We start from the raw sequence: 19,142 nt of genomic DNA, 5'->3' as shown, positions 1-19,142 counted from the left end.
AGGGGTAATTAATATCTGATATATTTTTAATAACTTAGTAAATGTTGCCTCCTGTTAATAATAATGATAATAATAATAACCGTTGTTGAGCTCTCTGTTAGGTGATAAAAAAATCTCTGAGCTCAGAATCAGGAAATCTAGATTTTTGCCTTACTTTTTGTGGGCCTTAGTCTTCAGTACCAGAATAGACATCTGGTTCCCTCCTTGTTCTGTTTGCTTATTTTATTTTACATAAAAATAATCCGATTGCATTATTTGAAGTATACCACAAGATACCGCTTACCATATCAGGCCACCATCCTCTCTTGTCTCCTTTTTGTCTTAAGCTACGATGTGATACCTTCATCACTTCTTTGTGTTCTTTTCCCCTGACTCGTGTCTGCCCTTCTTGGACTCTTCACTCTACCCACTGACGGTTGAAGCTCAGTGGTGGTGTCCTGAATGGTGTCATGTAGTTCAAGGGTAAAAGTAGGTAAAATAGTGGGACTAAAGCATGTGCATTCCGGCATGACTTTTTTAAATTTTTATTTATTTGGGGGTGGGGAGGGAGAGAGAGAGAGAGAGAATCCCAAGCAGTCTCCATGCCCAGCGCAGAGCCCAGTGTGAGGCTTGATCTCATGACCCCAATTTCATGACCAAAATCAAGAGTCAGACGCTCAACCAGGCGCCCCCTGGCATGATTTAAAGTAATAATTGTGAAGCCAGTCAAATATTATAAAGTATTATATAAAGAGATACTCAAATTTTTAAATTCAGAGAAAGAAAGATGGTATCATATTTTTCTTGATACTCATAAAGGTAGTTCAGAATTAAAAACAACTTAATATTTGTATAGGACTTTTCTTTAAAGATGTTTTCTTCTGTTTATTCTCATTTATTCCTGGAAGGCTTAATAAGTCCTGTGAGTCCCTTCTGTTTGTAAATGAGGAAACAGACAATAAGATCAAATGATTTGTTTAAGGTTGCTTAGCAAATAAAGTAGCAAATCTAGAAATCAAACCCAGGTCTTGTCTTTTGTATAGAACTATATAGTTCTTTAACTAACTGTACTGTGCTTCTAAATAGAGAAGATAGTTGACACAATTAGACATTTCTCAGTTTATGTAGCTTTTAATTAAAATATGGGCATTTGAAAATACATACACATAACCATGACCTCCTATGATTTGAAATGTCAGTGTTGTTTTGGGGACAATGTTAATAGTATGGTATTGATTCTTTAAAATGTAGCAAATTGAAAAAAGAAAAGTCCAAGCATTCTTTTGAATTCTGGGAAAAGAATGGTCGTGAATGCTGCTCAACTTCAGAGTCAGACTATTAGTCAGGTTAAAGACTACAGTTTTGCAGTGCCGTTCAGTGCTAGCAGGTGGCGTGAGTGTACCACATAGCTCTTTCTAAAATATTTGAGTTTCTGGCATAAACTCAATATAATTTTTTAATATTAAAATGTTAATGTGAATGTAAGTTTTAAAGCAGTTACAGTAATCAGCATTGCTGCCATTTTTTGGACTACTTACATAAAAGGCTAGAACACTTAAATTTTTTAAATGGTAAATTTTTAAATTTATTGATGAGCATAACTACATTGAAGGGAGTTTTAAAAGGAAAAAATCATTCCATTCTCTTATTCTAATGTAAGAACTATCGTTTCTCTATACTGTATCTGTATGCATGCATATGTACAAATATTTTTATAATTATAATGTAGATTCATTTTACTATTTTCTTATAAGTAATTCTTATTGTTAATAATCAGAATTATAGTAATTCTTATTTTATCCCTCAAGCTGATAACCTAGTTGTTGATACATGTTCTTTCCAGGGGACTGTGGTAATTTGCACTGCCTGCACATAGGACCATTCTGTTGGGTTGATACTTAATAGTCAATGTTTTTCCTGCATATGTTCTTTAAAAATGTATTTCTAATTATTTATTTATTTCCTATATTTTCTGTAGTTCAAATAAAAATTCATGGTGCTTAAAAAAAATAATGTGTCCTTTCTTTTTTCCATTTATGTGTTCATTCAACAAATACATGTCGTATGTTATTTAAGTGCTAGGCCATTGCCAAAAATAGGACGGATACCATTCTTATCCTCAAGGGCTTGCAGTCTAGTGGGAAAAATGGAAAAATAAATAAGGTCTTATGCTATAATGTCTTGAGGGAAGTGCAGGGTTATTGAAGCTAGAGAGAAGTGGATGTGATTTTAAAACCTTAGTAACCTTTTTTTTTCTTCATATAGTTATGGATCTTTCTTATTCTTTAATGCTGTCCATGGAAAACAGTCTGTGGTTTACCTTATCTAACTGTATTCTAGTACCTAACCTATTTTTCTGTGTCAAGCCTAGTCATCTTTTAGATACCTTCAACCCATGCCATAATTCTCTGCAAATTAAAAAGTGTGTTCATGTAGTCCAGCATTTTCCAAAATACATTTTAGGGAAGACTGATTCCCTGAACTGTCCCTTGAAACATAGAATATGAGGTCAAATAAATTTGGGAATTGTTACATGAGAACCCTGCATCTTGAAATTTCAGAATGCTCATTAGCATATTACCTCTTCTAAGAAATCCTTCTATAAAGAACCCAATTTAACTCCATATTTTCTGAATGTATTCAACAAAAATAGCTTTTTTAGAGAAATAATTCTTCTTGGCAGTCTCTGGGACTAGTATTAACATTTTGAGAAATGTTGAACTGAATTATCTCAAATGTTTTGATCCTTCATGAATGCTGTATTCCAGCCTCCATGAGATACCTGTACCTTTTAAAATAAATACCCCTAAACTAGTTGCAATGATAAAGGTCTCATAATTGCATGGTGGAAATGTGTTAAAGCCTTTTTGTTTTATCCATTTATTCTTATATTCCAGCTTTACTAATACTAATTGAGTTTAATTCTTCGTGCTACTCATAAGCTGTAATTTCATTTATTTAAGAGATTTGTTATTGGTTCTTTCAGGAAAGGTGCTAATGCCCAGAACTTACGAAGAACTCGAAACAGTTTACTCTGCCTCTCTTTTTTTTTCCATAAGTAAGATAAGGCTTCATAATGCATGCCAGTTGCTAACTCTGTATAGACAAGAGTGCAGCTGCAGCGTGGCAAAAGTTTCTTTTTGGTTGGTTTAACGCTAATATAAATAATATCGCTACTGGTTTTTTTTTTTTCACTAAACAAACTATCTGAAATAATTCTTTTCAAATAACTTTTTCTTGTATTTTTAAGGTTAAACTTTCCAGTTTGAATTTAGATGATCATGCAAAGAAAAAACTTATTAAACTTGTGGGAGAGCGATACTGCAAGACTACAGATGTACTTACTATCAGAACAGACAGGTAAAGAAAAGTTCAGCAGAGGGGCGCTTGGGTGGCTCAGTCGGTTAAGCGGCTGCCTTTGGCTCGGGTCATGATCCTGGGGTCCTGGGATCGAGCCCCACGTCCGGCTCCCTGCTCAGCAGAGAGCCTGCTTCTCCCTCTCCCTCTGCCTGCCATTCTGCCTACTTGTGCTCTCTGTCTGTCGAATAAATAAATAAAATCTTAAAAAAAAAAAAGAAAGTTCAGCAGATGGTCACTGTGTTGTTTTATTGTCTTCTAGTCCCCTGGCAGTCCTTTTCTTAAGAAATGATATTGAAAATCGGGGTAGCCTTTTATATCAACTTTCATTAACGTATTAGGTCAGTGAAGTTGTCCAATTTATGTGTTTAATATCTTCACACTAGTCTACTGTTGATATCCTCTTTATGGACATGGAGAGGCTTGCCTAACTGCCTTGTTAAATTATTGTTGTTATTTTTCAGTATTGATTCTAATATATCCATGCATGTAAGACCCAGGGAAGATGTTAGAAGAGAACAAAAGTATGATTTGTTAGTGATTAAGGTTTAAACAGGTTTTTACAAAGTCAAAGATCTTACAGTTCAAAATTTAAATGATTAAATACGGAAATTTAATTTACCTAGGCAATTTTGTAAATAAGTATTTTAGTGAATTTACTTCATAAAGACAGTATTAAATTTATAAATTAGGTCATTTGAGGTGAAGATGGGTTATTGGTATGTTTTTACAAAAGGGTTATTTTATTTCTTTTTGTAGAAGGGGGAAGGGCAGAGGGGAAAGGGAGAGAGAGAATCTTAAGCAGGCTCCATGCCTAGCACGGAGCCCGACACGGGGCTTGATCTCATTACTCCAAGATCATGACCTGAGCAAAATCAAGAGTCAGACACTTAACCGACTGAGTCACCCAAGTGTCCCAGGGTTATTTTATTTCTATCTTATCATATTTGGCTGTTTCTAAATTATGTCAAAATATAAAGACCTGCCTTTAGAGAAAAGCAAGTGGGAGATAAATCTTCTCTCCCTTCCTATTCCAATTTCAAAGCATTTGGAGGTGTCAATATCAGTTAGGTTTTATATCCTCCTTCTTAGTGGTGGGAAGAAGCATGGCATATATAAATGATTGCAACAATGTGGGGTGGAAAGAGCTTGGGAACCCTGGTTTCAGATTATTACTGTAGGGGGGAAAATAGATTGGAAATATATTAGTAATATTCTTTTTTAGTTTGTGCAACTTAAAAATACCTTTAAAATGTTGCTCTTTGAAATTCTATAAATATTTGACAAGTTTTTTTCCCCTAAGTTTTCAAGTGTCAGTGTGTGTGTGCTTTATGGTAGCAACTATTTAGAGAACTATTAAACCTAAGTATAGAATAAGAGTACCATTAAAGTCATTTGTCACATGGGTTTTTTTTTTTTAAGGTTTTATTTATTTATTTGACAGAGAGAGAGGGAGAGAGGGAACACAAGCAGGGGGAGTGGGAGAGGGAGAAGCAGGCTTTCCATGGAGCAGGGAGCCCGATCCGGGGCTTGATCCCAGGACCCTGGGACCATGACCTGAGCTGAAGGCAGACGCTTAACCTTCTGAGCCATCCAGGCGCCCCTGTCATATGATGGTTTTATTTTATATTTAAAGAAATTGGAATTAATGATTTCCTTTTCTACATTATTTTATTAATCTAAAAGCTAAACTTGCTATCTCATATTTATGTAGAAGTTTTATCTAATATTAGGTCTTTAATTCCATTTTAAATACAGCAACGTCAATACAGCATTGAATAGTGTAGCTCATTTTTTAAAAACTTGGCTCTGGAGAAGTCAAGATGAGCATTTTGATTAGCATCTGTCATCAGTCTATCTCTGTTTTTAAAATGAACTCAGTAGATATGCTCACACTGTCCAGCATACTGTTAGCCCTGAGATTGTAAAGGGCACCTGAATTGGACACAGTCATATTAAAAATAGTATAAAACTATTATCAGATACAAATAGCTCCATTAGTGATGAAAGCAAAGAGAATTAAAAAAAATACATACAAAATAAATCAAAGCAACACCAGTTTTCAATAACCTTAAGTGGTGACTGACGTAGACTTCTCTTAGTCCAAGAACACAGTTTTCCTAAAGGCAGGATATTTCCTGAAGATAGGGAATACCTGAATATAAGTTATCCTTTGTATTTAGTATTTGTGTATTTTGCAAATTATTTTATGTACTGAATTTTTAAAATTTTGACTTCCCTCTCTTTCTCTTACAGGTGCCCTTTAAAGAGACAGAATTATGATTATGCAATGTATCTGCTAACAGTTTTATACCATGAGTCTTGGGTAAGTGATTGTGTGTGAATGTTTAATAATTTTGTCAGTGTAATTTAGATGGTGTTAACATTTCAAAACAGTCTGGTAAGTACTCAGTTGAGGGTTTAATGAGCCACTAAACTACGGATGTATGAAATGTTATAAATAACTTCTACTGACATTGAAAATGAGGACCTTGAAATAGATTACACAGTCCATCTCTGGACCTTACAGAAATCAGATGACTAAATGCCTTTAAAATTCAGTTTCTGTCTTTGGTTGGAAGATTTAAATTTTTTTTTTTTCTTTCGTTTGACTTTGGCTGAAAGTTATCAAAGTTATGGAAGAGAGTTCATCTGTATAACTTGAGAATTTAGAATGCATCCTGCTGTTCAAATAAACTGTATAACAAAGCCCCAAAACTTTAAAGAAAGGTATTTTAAATATTTATTAAAATTTTTAGTTAATATATAGCCTTTTGTATGAACATTTCACTACATACATTAGGGACAGTTAAGGGCAATTAATTATTTAAGTAGTATTAAAAATATTCTTGTCTGACTGGGTTTATTGAGTTTTAATAGAAGCAATAGGGAAACAGACTTTTTCACTGAGTACAAACTTTCTAAGAGAGTCCTCTAAAGATGGAGTAGGCTACTTTTTTTTTTTTTTTTAAGATTTTATTTATTTGACAGAGCACAAGCAGAGGAAGAGAGAGGGATGTGGGACTCGGTCTCAGGACCCTGTGATCATGACCTGGGCCGAAGGCAGCCGCTTAACCGACTGAGCCACCCAGGCGTCCTTGGGCTACTTTTAATAGGTAGAGAACGTTCCATCCATTGGGTACTTAGTGGGATTATGGTGGTGAGAGGATCACTCTCTTTGGATAGGTAGTTGGATTAGAAGCCCTTGGGAATCTCCTGCCATCCCAGAGATAATACAATTGAGTGAACACATGCGACCATTCTCCAGACTGCTCACAGCATTCCCTTCATATGAATAGTAAAACTGTAGCACAAGAGCATAAGTGGAAAATAAAAGAAAATAAAATTCTGTTACCAGGTTAGTAAAGAACAAAAAGTAGCTGGTAGCTTTTCTTCTTCTGAGGTATTCTAATTATCATAATTCATCCGGATTTTCTAGTTCCTGGCTTCAGGAGCAACATCATAATAGCAGTTAATCTCTCTTTCCTGTCAGTTGATTTTATAAATGCCTTTTTGGCTTAACGTAATTAAGTTCTCTTTTGAACCAGCAACATGGCTGAATTAGCTACAGCTCTATGGCTGATCCTGAAAGAGTTAATATCAAACAATAAAAGCCAACCAGTTTTGAACCTCTTTTGCCAGCAGCCTGTAAAATGAATTTGCCCCAAAGGAAATGACAGGCATAACTAAATTCAGTGAAAGTTGACTTACTGGATTCTTTCTGTGGTTCCATGACATAGAATCCAAACAAGTTTGGATCAGCGTAAGTGGTCTTTGATCTTTAATGCTAATTACTTTGATGCCAGAATAAGTAGCCACATACATCTGTCCTAAACAGATATAGTTAAAGAATTTCTATATTAAACTTGGCTCTTGATCCTTTCTAAATAAGTACCATCAGTGTAGAAGCTTTAAGAGAATGCAGATGAGCCGTGAAATTTTGCAGAGCTGGTGGAACAGAATTTTTATTGAATTGAAGTTCTTTTTTCCTTCACTTCCCTTCCTTGGAGATTCAGACTTGAAATTGATGTTACCACCTGGTATTTAATCAAATATTTTGAGGAGCCCCCTTTTAATCCATTTCTTTATTTTTTAACTAGTTTCAGAGTATTTAATACCTAAAAGTAAGCTGCTCTTGATTTTCTGGCTTTTTAACCTTTTTGTGGAGGTTACCTCTAAGTGTTGAGGGAAAAGTAGTTGGTAGTTTTATGTATCACACAATTTGGAAACTTCTATGAAAACGTGCTCATCTAGACCTCAGGATAAGGAATTTACTAGTGTATTCTATTCTAAACCGTTTAACTTTGGAAGTATCAAAGTAGACTTCAAAAAGCATAGATTTCACATACCATAGACTTCAAGCAATGTGTTAAAGAATGGTTATGGCACTGCTAGGAGGTGGTAAGAGACAGACACCCTAGACCATTTATCCTTTGGTAGTTCAAAGCAAAGAGAGTTTTAGAAATTTGTTTCAGTATTTCAGTATGACATGTTGTTAGCATAGGAGTGAATTAAGCTTTATCCTGTGGAACCTGATAGACCTGGATGGATATGATGGATTTGAATTCCATTACTTCTTACTTATGTAGCTTTGGCCAGCCATTTGGCCTCTGAGGTTCAGTTTTCTTCTAAGGGTTTTTGGATAGAATTTGCATGAAATTTCTGGCAAGTAGTGGGCTCTCAGTAAATGGTGGCTATTAATATTGTTAATACTAAAAGGAAGAAAGATTTATCTTCAGATTTCAAATTCATGTATTCCCATTTAACTTGACAGATTTTAGGTAATCAGATCTGTGCGATGTTGTATTTGAATTTTTAGAACAGGTATCCTACTGAGCATTCTGACATGACTGATAATAACAAAACTTCCTAAATTTTAACATTGTTGAATGATATTCTTTAAACCTTCCACAAGTAATTTGGTTAAGCAATGATCAGATGAAACATTTTGCAAAATGATTTGCACAAAAGATAGACACTGGGGCAAGAAAAAAGCACTTAAAAATGAAGAGATCTGAAATCAAATTCCAAGGGTTCTTGAATGATTTTGATATTTAATTACTAATAGTTCCTTTTTTAAATTTGAACTTTTGACTGTCTTATTTGGATTCCATAATAGTCTTATTGCCATTCAAAAATACATCTAGCTTTGGGGTGTCTGGGTGGCTCAGTCGTTAAGTGTCTGCCTTTGGCTCAGGTCATGATCCCAGGGTCCTGGGATCAAGCCCCACAATTGGTCTCCCTGCTCGGCGGGAAGCCTGCTTCTCCCTCTCCCACTCCCCCTGCTTGTGTTCCCTCTCTCGCTGTGTCTCTCTCTGTCAAATAAATAAGTCTTAAAAAAAAGAATACATCTAGCTTTGTAATAAATAGGTTCTTAAAAGTCATGTAACAAAAACTTCTGAGTCAGATAATTTCATAATCAGTAAGAGTTCATTTTTGAAGTAAAGAGATCATTTTAAAGTAAAGAGTTCAGGGGCGCCTGGGTGGCTCAGTAGGTTAAGTGTCTGTCTTCGGCTCAGTTCATGATCCCAGTCCTGGGATTGAGCCCCATGTCAGGCTCCCTGCTCAGTGGGGATCCTGCTTTTCCCTCTCTCTCTATCAAATAATAAAATTTTTTAAACAAAGAGTTCATTTTTAAAGGGGACCTTATGGCAAATATGTCTGATAAAAATGAAGAGTCCTTTTGCAGCTCCATACTCACCATTTAATTTGTTGGTTTATGAGTTCATTGTGATGTGTGTGCTCACATACACATACATTTCCAGGTTATATTAAAGAACTCTTGAATGATGTTTGTAATGTTGTTTACTCTTCCCTGCATTCAACAATGATTTTGTTCTTGTGTACCAGGTACAGTGATAGGTATTGCTCGGACTATGAAAATGAAAGAGCCTCTCTGCCTTTAGGTACCTTTATTTCTGGAGAGAACCAGTGGTTATAATACAGTCTGTTTCACTCAGTAGCAAAGGTAGGAACACAGTGCTGGGAGAGGCACCATCAAGGATTAATTCTCCCTGGAAGCTTCTCAAGAAGTGGTGACTGGTTTTGGAAGATAAGTAGGAGTATGTATTAGAGAAGTGGGTGAAGGACTCTCGCGTTGTGGATGTAGAGAGCAGGCAGAAGTTTGGTGTGGCTGGGGTGTAAGACTGACAGGGCAGAGGGAAGGAGGTGAGACTAGAAAAACAAGTCAGAGCCAGATTGTGAACAGGTTGTATAGCTTATTTACAGAGTGTAGAATTGTATCCAGGGGGCAAAATTGAGCCGAGGTAGCATTTTACTAGTTGTTTGAAAAGGTACCTCTTTCACTTTTTTAATGTTTATGAAATAGTAAACCATCCATATGGCAAGTGTCAGGTGTGCTTTCATTAAAATGAACTGTTTATTGATTGATGGGTGAGTATTTACTGGTTGCCTATTATTTGCTTGGTGTTGTTGCATATGGGGATTAATATATAAGGAGGAAGACTTTGTCTTTTCCATTGAGGAACACTAGTAGAACTAAGGTTTAGTAGTAAATATTACAGAAGTGTTGTTGTATAGTTTATTTTTTAATTTTTTTCTACTTAATATCCTTCAAGGCTTCAGTTGATACCTGCTTTGAGCCTATTTTTTTGTGATATAATTGGTGTATAACATTATATTAGTTTCAGGTATAAAGCATAATGCTTCAATACATATATATTGTGAAATAATCACAGTATGTCTAGTTAACATTCATCACTACGTATAGTTACAAATGTTTTTTTCTTGTGTTGAGAACTTCTGAAATTTACTCTTAGCAACTTTCAAATACACAGTACAGTGTTAGTGACTATAGTCACCATGGTGTATATTACATCCCCATGATTTACTTTATAATTGGAAGTTTGTACCTTTTAACCATCTTCACTCACTTTGCTCAATCCCAACCTCTGGCAACTACCAATTTGTTCTGTTTCTGTGAGTCGAGGTTTTTTAGATTCCACAGATGAATAAGATTATATGGTATTTATCTTTCTCTTTTTTCACTTAGTATAATGCCTTCAAGACATTCATGTTGTCACAGATGGCAGGAGTTCCTTCTTTTTTATGGCTGAATAATAGTCCATAGTGTATATGTATGTATGTTTACACACACACACTTAATTCTTTATCCATTTATCCATCAGTGGACACTTAGATTGTTTCCATGTCTTGGCTACTGTAAATAATGTTGCAGTGAACTTGAGGGTGCAGGTATCTTTTCAGGTTAATGTTCCTTTTCTTCGGAATTATACCCAGAAGTGGAATTGCTAGATCTTATGATAGTTCTATTTTTAATTTCTTGAGGAACCTCCATACTGTTTTCCACAGCGGCTGCACCAGTTTACATTCCCACCAACAGTGCACAAGGGTTCTGTTTTCTCTACATCCTTATCAATACTTGTTATTTCTTGTCTTTTTGAGAATAACCATTTTAACAGGTGTGAAGTATTCTTTCATTGTGCTTTTGATTTGCATTTCACTGATGACTGATACGGAGCATCTTTTCATGTGTCTTTTGGCCATCTGTATGTCTTTGGAAAAATGGGTATTCAGATCTTCTCATTTTTAAATTGTTTTTCTGCTTGAGTTGTTATGAGTTCTTTATGTATTTTGGATATTAACTCAACAGATGTATTTGAGCCTCTTATTCTTTGTGTAATTCCTACTTCACATAAATAGCAAGTTATACTGTCTTATCTTCTATGTTGGTTACTAGGGCCCTTGACAACAGATGACTGTGCCATGGACTGTTTTCCATGTGTGTTTTTGTTGTTCCATGTATGTTTTGTCTTTCTAACTAATCATAAGGGCCTCATTAGCATGTATCCAATCTTATTCTCTTTTGTTCTTCAGAGTGTCTAGGTCAGTGCTAGATAAGAACACTAAATGTTTAAAACAGCTGTTCATTCTTTTAGATTTCCATGGACTTTTGAAGTAGAAGGTTTTCATCTTCAAAAATGCGGTGACAAAGTAACCAACTCCCTTTTTAGTAATATAAAATGTAGCCTACTTGTTAGATGTTAGCAATAATTAGCTTACTGGTATAAATTAATAATTCTCTATTAATAAAATTATTAATAATCAATCATAATTGTGCCCAGTTTATAAGAAATATCTTTGTAACAGTTTGAGATACTTAATTTTCATGGATGTATGATTTATTATGTAGGTTTGTTTTTCATTTGATTATGTTTTTTCAAATACTTAAAAAGTATTCTTAATTCTTCATTGTTTTGGAAGTTCTCCACAAATGTTTGCTTCTATGAGTTTATTTCCTTTTTTTTTTTTTAAGATTTTATTTATTTATTTGACAGAGAGAGACACAGCGAGAGCAGGAACGCAAGCAGGGGGAGTAGGAGAGGGAGAAGCAGGCTTCCCACAGAGCAGGGAGCCCCATGCGGGGCTCGATCCCAGGACCTTGGGATCATGACCTGAGCCGAAGGCAGACGCTTAACAACTGAGCCACCCAGGCGCCCTCTATGAGTTTATTTCCTGATGCTAATTTATATTTGACAATGTCAATATCCTCTATATCCTAGAAAAATAATGGCTGCTCTAACAGGGTGCATCTCTTTCATGTGAAATGTATTTATGCATAAACTTCTGTGTAAACTATGCATAAACTAATACTACAGTGTTTATTAAAAAAAATAACTAAACGCATTAATTGAATTCCCATGATGAGTGTGAGCATTTGTGGTAGACCAATAACAATAAAGAATGCTTACTTGCTACCTTTTCCTTGATTCCAAATAGCACATCTGGCCTTTGTTTTATTTATTTTATTATTGTTATTGTTATTATCATCATTATAATTTTTAGAGAGGGAGCAGAGAGGCAGAGGGAGAGAAAAAGAGTCTTAAGCAGGCTCCATGTCCAGCGCCAAACCAGATGCGGGGCTTGATATCACAACCCTGAGATCATGACCTGAGCCAGGATCACGAGTCAGACACTTAACTGACTGAGCCACCCAGGCTCCCCTTGGCCTTTGTTTTATAGTGTTGCTCTGAGAGTCACCTGTGTCTCTGACTTCTTTTTTACCTCTGCTTTCCAAATGATCACCTTGGATGAAAATAAAAAGGAAACCAAAAAGAGGGTGAGGGATGGGAGAGAAGCTCCATTTTTTTTTTAATTAATTAATTTGTTATTATTTTTTAATTACCATATAATGTATTATTTGTTTCAGGGGTACCGGTCTATGATTCATCAGTCTTACACAATTCACAGCGGAGAAGCTCCATTTTTAAAAAGTGCTTTAAAATGCTGTCTTTTTTCTGAACACAAAAGCGTTTAATGTGTCCACCCATTTTAAATTAGTACTGACTTTGAAGATCAGGAATCACATTTATCTGTTACAACCTCTTCATGATATAAATTGAGAAATCAAGATTTAGAGATACGTACTTTGCTCAAGGTTACAGAGTTTGTTAGCTGAGGGACTCAAGACTTGAACTGCAGCTTCAAAGTTTTATATTCTTCCCATGGTATCATATTTAGTGTTGTTCAACTTTGACTTCCATTAAAAAGATGAAATAAGAGATGAAATCAAACCTGAACTGTAGCTGCTAGTTTACTGTCTTCTCAAACTGAACAGTTGACAGTTGAAAATTTATTTCCAGGGGCACCTGGGTGGCTCAGTCGGTTAAGTGTCTTCCTTCAGCTGAGGTCATGATCCCGGGGTCCTCGGATCGAGCCCCGCATCGGGCTCCCTGCTCAGCGGGGAGCCTGCTTCTCCCTCTGCCTCTGCTGCTCCCCCTGCTTGTGCTCTCTCCCTGTCAAATAAATAAATAAAATCCTAAAAAAAAAAAGAAAGAAAGAAAATTTATCTCTGTAACCTGTTTTCAGCTGGGGGTTGCATTAGACTCACCTGGCAAGCTTTTTTAAACTACAGATATGTGAATACTACAGAATTAAAATCTCTAGTGGTGAGACTCGGGAGGGTTTCGTTTCAAAGTCTCCACAAGTGAGTCTGATGTAAGTTCTGATTGTGAATAATTTCCCCAGTCTTTGGGTCTTGTTAATAAAGAAACTAATTAGAAGGCTGGTGTATCTCTTTTAAGACGGTTTTTGTATATGTATCTAGTATCAGAGCGAAGGGTGCGGGATGGGAATTAGAATGAGAAGGGCAAGAAAATTTGTCTGGGTACAAACAGACTTTTTTGACTTGATGTTTTCAGGCAGTAGGCAGGTGTTTTAGGTTCTTGGATGATGGTACAGTGAAGATGACACTTACATCTCTTTGCTGTCAGGCAGGACGTCATATTACATCCTTTAAAACTATTTTCTCCTCTTGATGCCTGCTGCTGCCACCCTAATGGGAGTCTTCATCATCTTTTAACTGTAATAGCCTTATTGATTTTCCCCCTCTCATCCGTCTTCTGGATTGCTGTTAAAGGAATTGTTTCTAAAAAGCAAGTCTGTTGTGTCTTACTCCTTTATAAAGTCCTTCAGTGAGTGGTGTGCTCTTACCCAGGATAAAATCTGAACTACTTAGCCTGTCTGTTCACAACAATTTGCCACCTCATTACCAGTTACTCAGGAGATATAGGCTGTATATTCTATATCTCAGCCATAATGAACATAATGTGTTCTTTTATAACTTTGTATATGCTGTTCTTTCTGCTTATGATCCCTTTTTCAGATTGATCAGCCTTGCAAATTCATAGGAATCTTTTTAATACACTCCCGATGTAACCTGTCTTAGAAGTTATCTGTGCATCCTTTTCCACTCCTCCTGTTAGCATTCTTACTACTTTTATGGTAATTGTCCATATGCCTATCTGGCTGGCCCTGTTAGACTGTGAGATTGCTGAGGGCAAGGACTGTACATTTCATTTATCATTGTATTCCCAACCCCTAGTACAATGTCTGGCCAAATAGCATTCAGTAAATTTTTTAAAAACCAATCTGAATTAACTTGAGTTCCTTGACATATTCAGTTAAACATTTGGCCGTGGTAACTGAAAGAATTGGCAGGGTTTTTTTTCTTTTTTAATCCATTATGGATATTTACCTCTCTTCTTATTTTTTATGATTTTTCAGATAACTTGGATTTTTTCTAATGGTTAAACTGTTTTTCCTCATATAGCACAATGCCTTACTTGTAATCATGAGAAGTGGAATATTACTATGATTCATGTTCTAGGCAAAGGGAGCTGTAAATAAGATGGTCGAAGGTAACAACTTTGTGTGTTCAGTGGAACAGCTATTTCTTTGCCTTCTGTTACATCAGAATACACTGACCAGGGGCGCCTGGGTGGCTCAGTCATTAAGCGTCTGCCTTCGGCTCAGGTCATGATCCCAGGGTCCTGGGATCAAGCCCCGCATCAGGCACCCTGCTCCGTGGGAAGCCTGCTTCTCCCTCTCCCACTCCCCCTGCTTGTGTTCCCTCTTTTGCTGTCTCTCTGTCAAATAAATAGATAAAATCTTAAAAAAAAAAAAAAAAAAAGAATACTTAAAGGGGAAAAAAGGTGATAGGTTCAATTAAATTATTCTTTTGGGTCTTTATATTCTTTTTTACAGTGTCTCTGTTCCTTGGAATATGTTGTTCTACCACGAACAAGCAGTGTGATTTGGGCAAATTATTTAACTGCTCTGGGCTTCATTCTTTTGGTCTGTAAAACAGGTAGTAATAGTACTACCTCATAGGGTTGTTTTGGAAGTTAAGTGAATTAATGTATGTAAGGTGCTGATGTACATAGTAAGTATTCAAAAGTAAGTATTCTAATAGCTATTCAGACTCATCCCATGCTACTTTCCTCACCTTGGCCTTCATTCGATTCCCTGAATGTACTGAGCTCTTTGCTACCTCCAGGTCTTTGTGGATGCTGTTTTCTCTGCTGGGATCACAGTCTTCCATCTGACTGGCTCCTACTCACCTCCAGGTTTCCTACTAGACTGGCAGTTCCAGGATGGCACAGTTGTGTGCCTGGCACAGTTGTGCAATAAATATTTATTGAGTGAATGAATAATTGAACCAATTGTAGAAAAGAAAACAGATCATGTGGAATGGAAGGTTGCTTCCTCTAGGGTTGTAGTCAGAGCAGGTTCTCTCATTGTAGGCAGGGAAGAAAAGAGAGCCCAGACATATGTGTATATATCATATACACACTCACACTTACAATTAAATGCTAAAATTATGAATCTTTAGTGGTTAAAGTATTAAAATAGTCTACAGGTTAATCAAACTCTTTGCCTAAATGGTGATCAATTTGAGCTTAGTGGTATTTTTAATTGCCACCCAGTAATTTGAATATGCTATTATTTATACTTTAAAATTAATACATTGAACTACACTTCAAAAGAAGAAACTCTTGGGGTGCCTGGGTGGCTCAGTCAGTTAAGCGTCTGCCTTCAGCTTAGGTCATGATCCCAGAGTCCCGGGATCGAGCCCTGAATTGGCTTCCCTGCTCAGGCAGGAGTCTGCTTCTCCCTCTGCCCCTTACCCCACTGGTGCTCTCTCTCTCTCGCTCTCTCTTAAATAAATAAAATCTCTGGAAAAAAAAAAAGCGAGAGAGAGACTGGTTGATGGGTACATGAGAGTTTACATAGTGCTATTCTCTTTTGTATGTGTTTGAAATTTTCTGTAATAGACTTCTTCAAATCACAAAAACAAAATGTATTTAGCCTCATAGAAAATGATTAGCTTAGGGGTGCGTGGGTGGCTCAGTCAGTTGAGTGTTAGACTCTTGATTTTGGCTCAGGTCATGATCTCTGGGTCATAGGATCGAGCCCCCAGTTGGGCTCCATGCTGCACTAAGTCTGCTTGTCCCTCTTCCTCTGCTCCTCCCCCTGCTAGCACGTGCCCTCTCTCTCTCTATAAGAAAGAAGGGAGGGGAGGGAGGGAGGGAGGGAAGGAAGGAAGGAAGGAAGGAAGGAAGGAAGGAAGGAAGGAAGGAAGGAATTGATTAGAAAAAAAAAAGAATGATTAGCTTATAAATTGGATTTTGTCCCACTATCAGTATTAATTGTATTTGAATAATGAGGTATTTTTTGGTTTTGCCAGCCCTGTTTTTTATTTCATCTGAAGGGGAGTTTCAGCGGATGCCTAATACAATCAAGCATATGTACCCTTTTTCTAAAATATTTGGGTATGGAAACATTAGTTTTTAGCCAGGGTGCCTAGAGACATCCTGTTTCTCCTAGTACTGCCTAGCACATAGTAGGTTCTCAGTAAATGTTTTTTGAAAGAGTGCCCAGGAACAGTCACAAACCAAAAGGGAGCTTTGTCTATTGAGCTCTTTCCTTGCAGTTTATTTGTTGAAGAAATCTTGGAGTTTTGTTTGCTGTCGGCTTTCCCATCATTTGAATTTTGCTGATTGTATCACCATAGTGTAATTTTTTAAATTGATAGTTGGATCTAGAGGCTTAGTCAGATTCTATTTTGATTTTTTTTAAACTGCTGCATAATTAGTATTGTGTTCTTCCACCAGGAAGTACATGGTATCTGATTATTTTTGTGAATTTAGCACCATAACTTTTTTAAGTTAGAAATTATAGAAAAATTATATTTTTGATAGTGACAATTATAGGTTTTTAAATAAATACACTTATTTAAGAAACACTGATCCAGACTAAATTTCCCAAAATCTGTTATTGCAAACTTAAAAAATAAGTTTTAATTTTTATTTGTATAAGACATTGTCTTATTCCATTTAGGCTGCTGTAACACAATACCACAGACTGGTCTGTTTATAAACAACAGAAATTTGTTTCTTGCTTTTCTGAAGGCTGCGATATCTAAGATCAAGGCATTGGCAGATTTGGTGTCTAGTGAGGGCTCACTTCCTGTTTCATAAACAACTGTCATCTTGCTGTGTCTTCACATGGCAGAAGGGGCAAGGGCTTTCTCTGGAATCTCTTTCATAAGGGCATTAATCTCATTCATGAGGGCTTCACCTCATGACCTAAACATCTCCCAATGACCCTACCTTCAATGCCACCACTTTGGAAGTTCATTCTAACAAGAATGGCCTGGCGGGGGCGCGGGGGCGCGGAGTGGGGAGATCCAAGCATTCGGTCTATAAGAAATATGTAAGAGTTGTCCTCCCAAGATTAGTTTTAACTTGTTAACTAGAATCCCTGGGAATCTTGGAGTTAATCAGTAAAATATAAAAAAGATTTCAGAATCTCATAGTTATAATCCCATAGTACAGATCTGATATATGTAACAATATAGTTTTGTGTTGCTCTGTTTTTGCATTTACTAATTCTGACTTCTGCTGTATCTAGACTGTTATTAATCTCATCCAGTGATTTATTAATTTTAGATATTGTGTTTTTCAATTCCAGATGTTCATTTAATTGCTGTTTCTTTATGGATACCAATTCTGTGTTGAAGTTCTTCATTATTTCATTCGTATTGATTATCTTTTCCTCTTTTTTCTTTAACACATTTATTCTTAGTCATTTTAAAGTTCTTGTCTGCTAACTTCATTATCTGGATCATCTGGAGTTCTGCTATTATTTGTTTTCCCTTGGTTATTAATTACATTTTTTTTCTTTTTTTTTTTTTAAGATTTTATTTATTCATTTGAGACAGAGAGAATGAGAGAGAGAGAGCACATGAGAGGGGGGAGGGTCAGAGGCAGAAGCAGGCTCCCTGCTGAGCAGGGAGCCCGATGCGGGACTCGATCCCGGGACTCCAGGATCATGACCTGAGCCGAAGGCAGTCGCTTAACCAACTGAGCCACCCAGGTGCCCCACATTTTTTTTTTTCTTTTCAAATGTTTCAAATGTCGAGTAACTTTCTTGCATGCTAGACATTAATAAATCATTGGATGGGATTAATAACAGTCTAGATACAGCAGAAGTCAGAATTAGTAAATGCAAAGGAGAGCAACACAAAACTATATTGTTACATAGATCTGTACTAAGGGATTATAACTATGGGATTCTGAAATCTTTTTTATATTTTACTAATTCACTCCAAGATTCCCGGGGATTCTACTTAACAAGTTCCAACAAATCTTGGGAGGACAACTCTTACATAGATGCTCCAACTGCAGTCATCCATCAGAAAGAATTTCCTCTTTTTTTGTTTTAGGCAGAGAGGTTCAGGGATTTATCATTTTAATCCAGTCATGATTTAGCTAGACCAGGGCTGGGCTGCAGTTTTTGTTAAGATTTAGTCCAGCTCTGATTTGTTCCTTTTTCTTAGGCATAACCTTCAAGGCTTTTGATTGGGAACTTGGTGAATCAGCTTCCACATCTGCTGAAGAGTCATTTGTACTCTTCAGAAATTTTGAGCTTAGCTTGGTAACTCTAACCTTGCAGCAAAATCTGGCAGGTGTTTTAAAAGGGAGATTGGTTGTGCGTTTAAAACACACTTCCTCCCTCTAGTGGGACTTTGTCTCCTAAACACTATGAGATTATGGGGGATTTTACTGTGCTTTTTAGAGACCTGATTCTGACTCCCCAACTTCCCCATAAATAACCCCAGAATGAAAACCAGTCATGTTTGGGGCTCTTCAGTTCCAGTCTGTTTTACAAAGCCCTGGGGAACAGCTCAAACTTCACTTATTTCTCTTTTCCCAATAGAATCCTGCATGAGCCAAGTGGCCAGTCTTACACAGAATTGGAAAATGCCCTCAGGAAAGAAAATGGGGATTTTTAGAAGGATTCTCCTCATATCCTTGCAGCCTAGAATTCACATTCATCTAGGCATCACTGATTCTCTGTCTGATATCTTTTTTTTTTAGATTTATTTATTATTTTAGAGAGAGAGTGAGAGTCGGGGAGGGACAGAAGGAGAGGGATAGAGAGAATCCCAAGTAGACTCCCGGCTGAGGAGGGAGCCCGAC

The 19,142-nt window shown here is 36.6% G+C and overlaps 1 protein-coding gene across 2 annotated transcripts in view; it reads left to right on the top strand.

The window, feature by feature from the left end:
• Positions 1-19,142, top strand: part of MRPS35 (mitochondrial ribosomal protein S35) — a 43,723-nt gene that overhangs the window by 20,248 nt on the left and 4,333 nt on the right. For both annotated transcript variants that reach the window (XM_035028008.1, XM_035028009.1), the window contains exons 6-7: positions 3,230-3,339; positions 5,593-5,662. In XM_035028008.1, the coding sequence (XP_034883899.1) occupies positions 3,230-3,339; positions 5,593-5,662 (180 nt within the window). The remainder of the gene's footprint in view (positions 1-3,229; positions 3,340-5,592; positions 5,663-19,142) is intronic.

The sequence above is a fragment of the Mirounga leonina genome, unplaced genomic scaffold, assembly GCF_011800145.1.
Source record: "Mirounga leonina isolate KUSES-001 unplaced genomic scaffold, KU_Mleo_1.0 Mir_201, whole genome shotgun sequence".
In the NCBI taxonomy this organism is placed as follows: domain Eukaryota; kingdom Metazoa; phylum Chordata; class Mammalia; order Carnivora; family Phocidae; genus Mirounga; species Mirounga leonina.
Note: the sequence above shows the minus strand (reverse complement) of the source record. Positions and strands in the feature narration are given on the sequence as shown.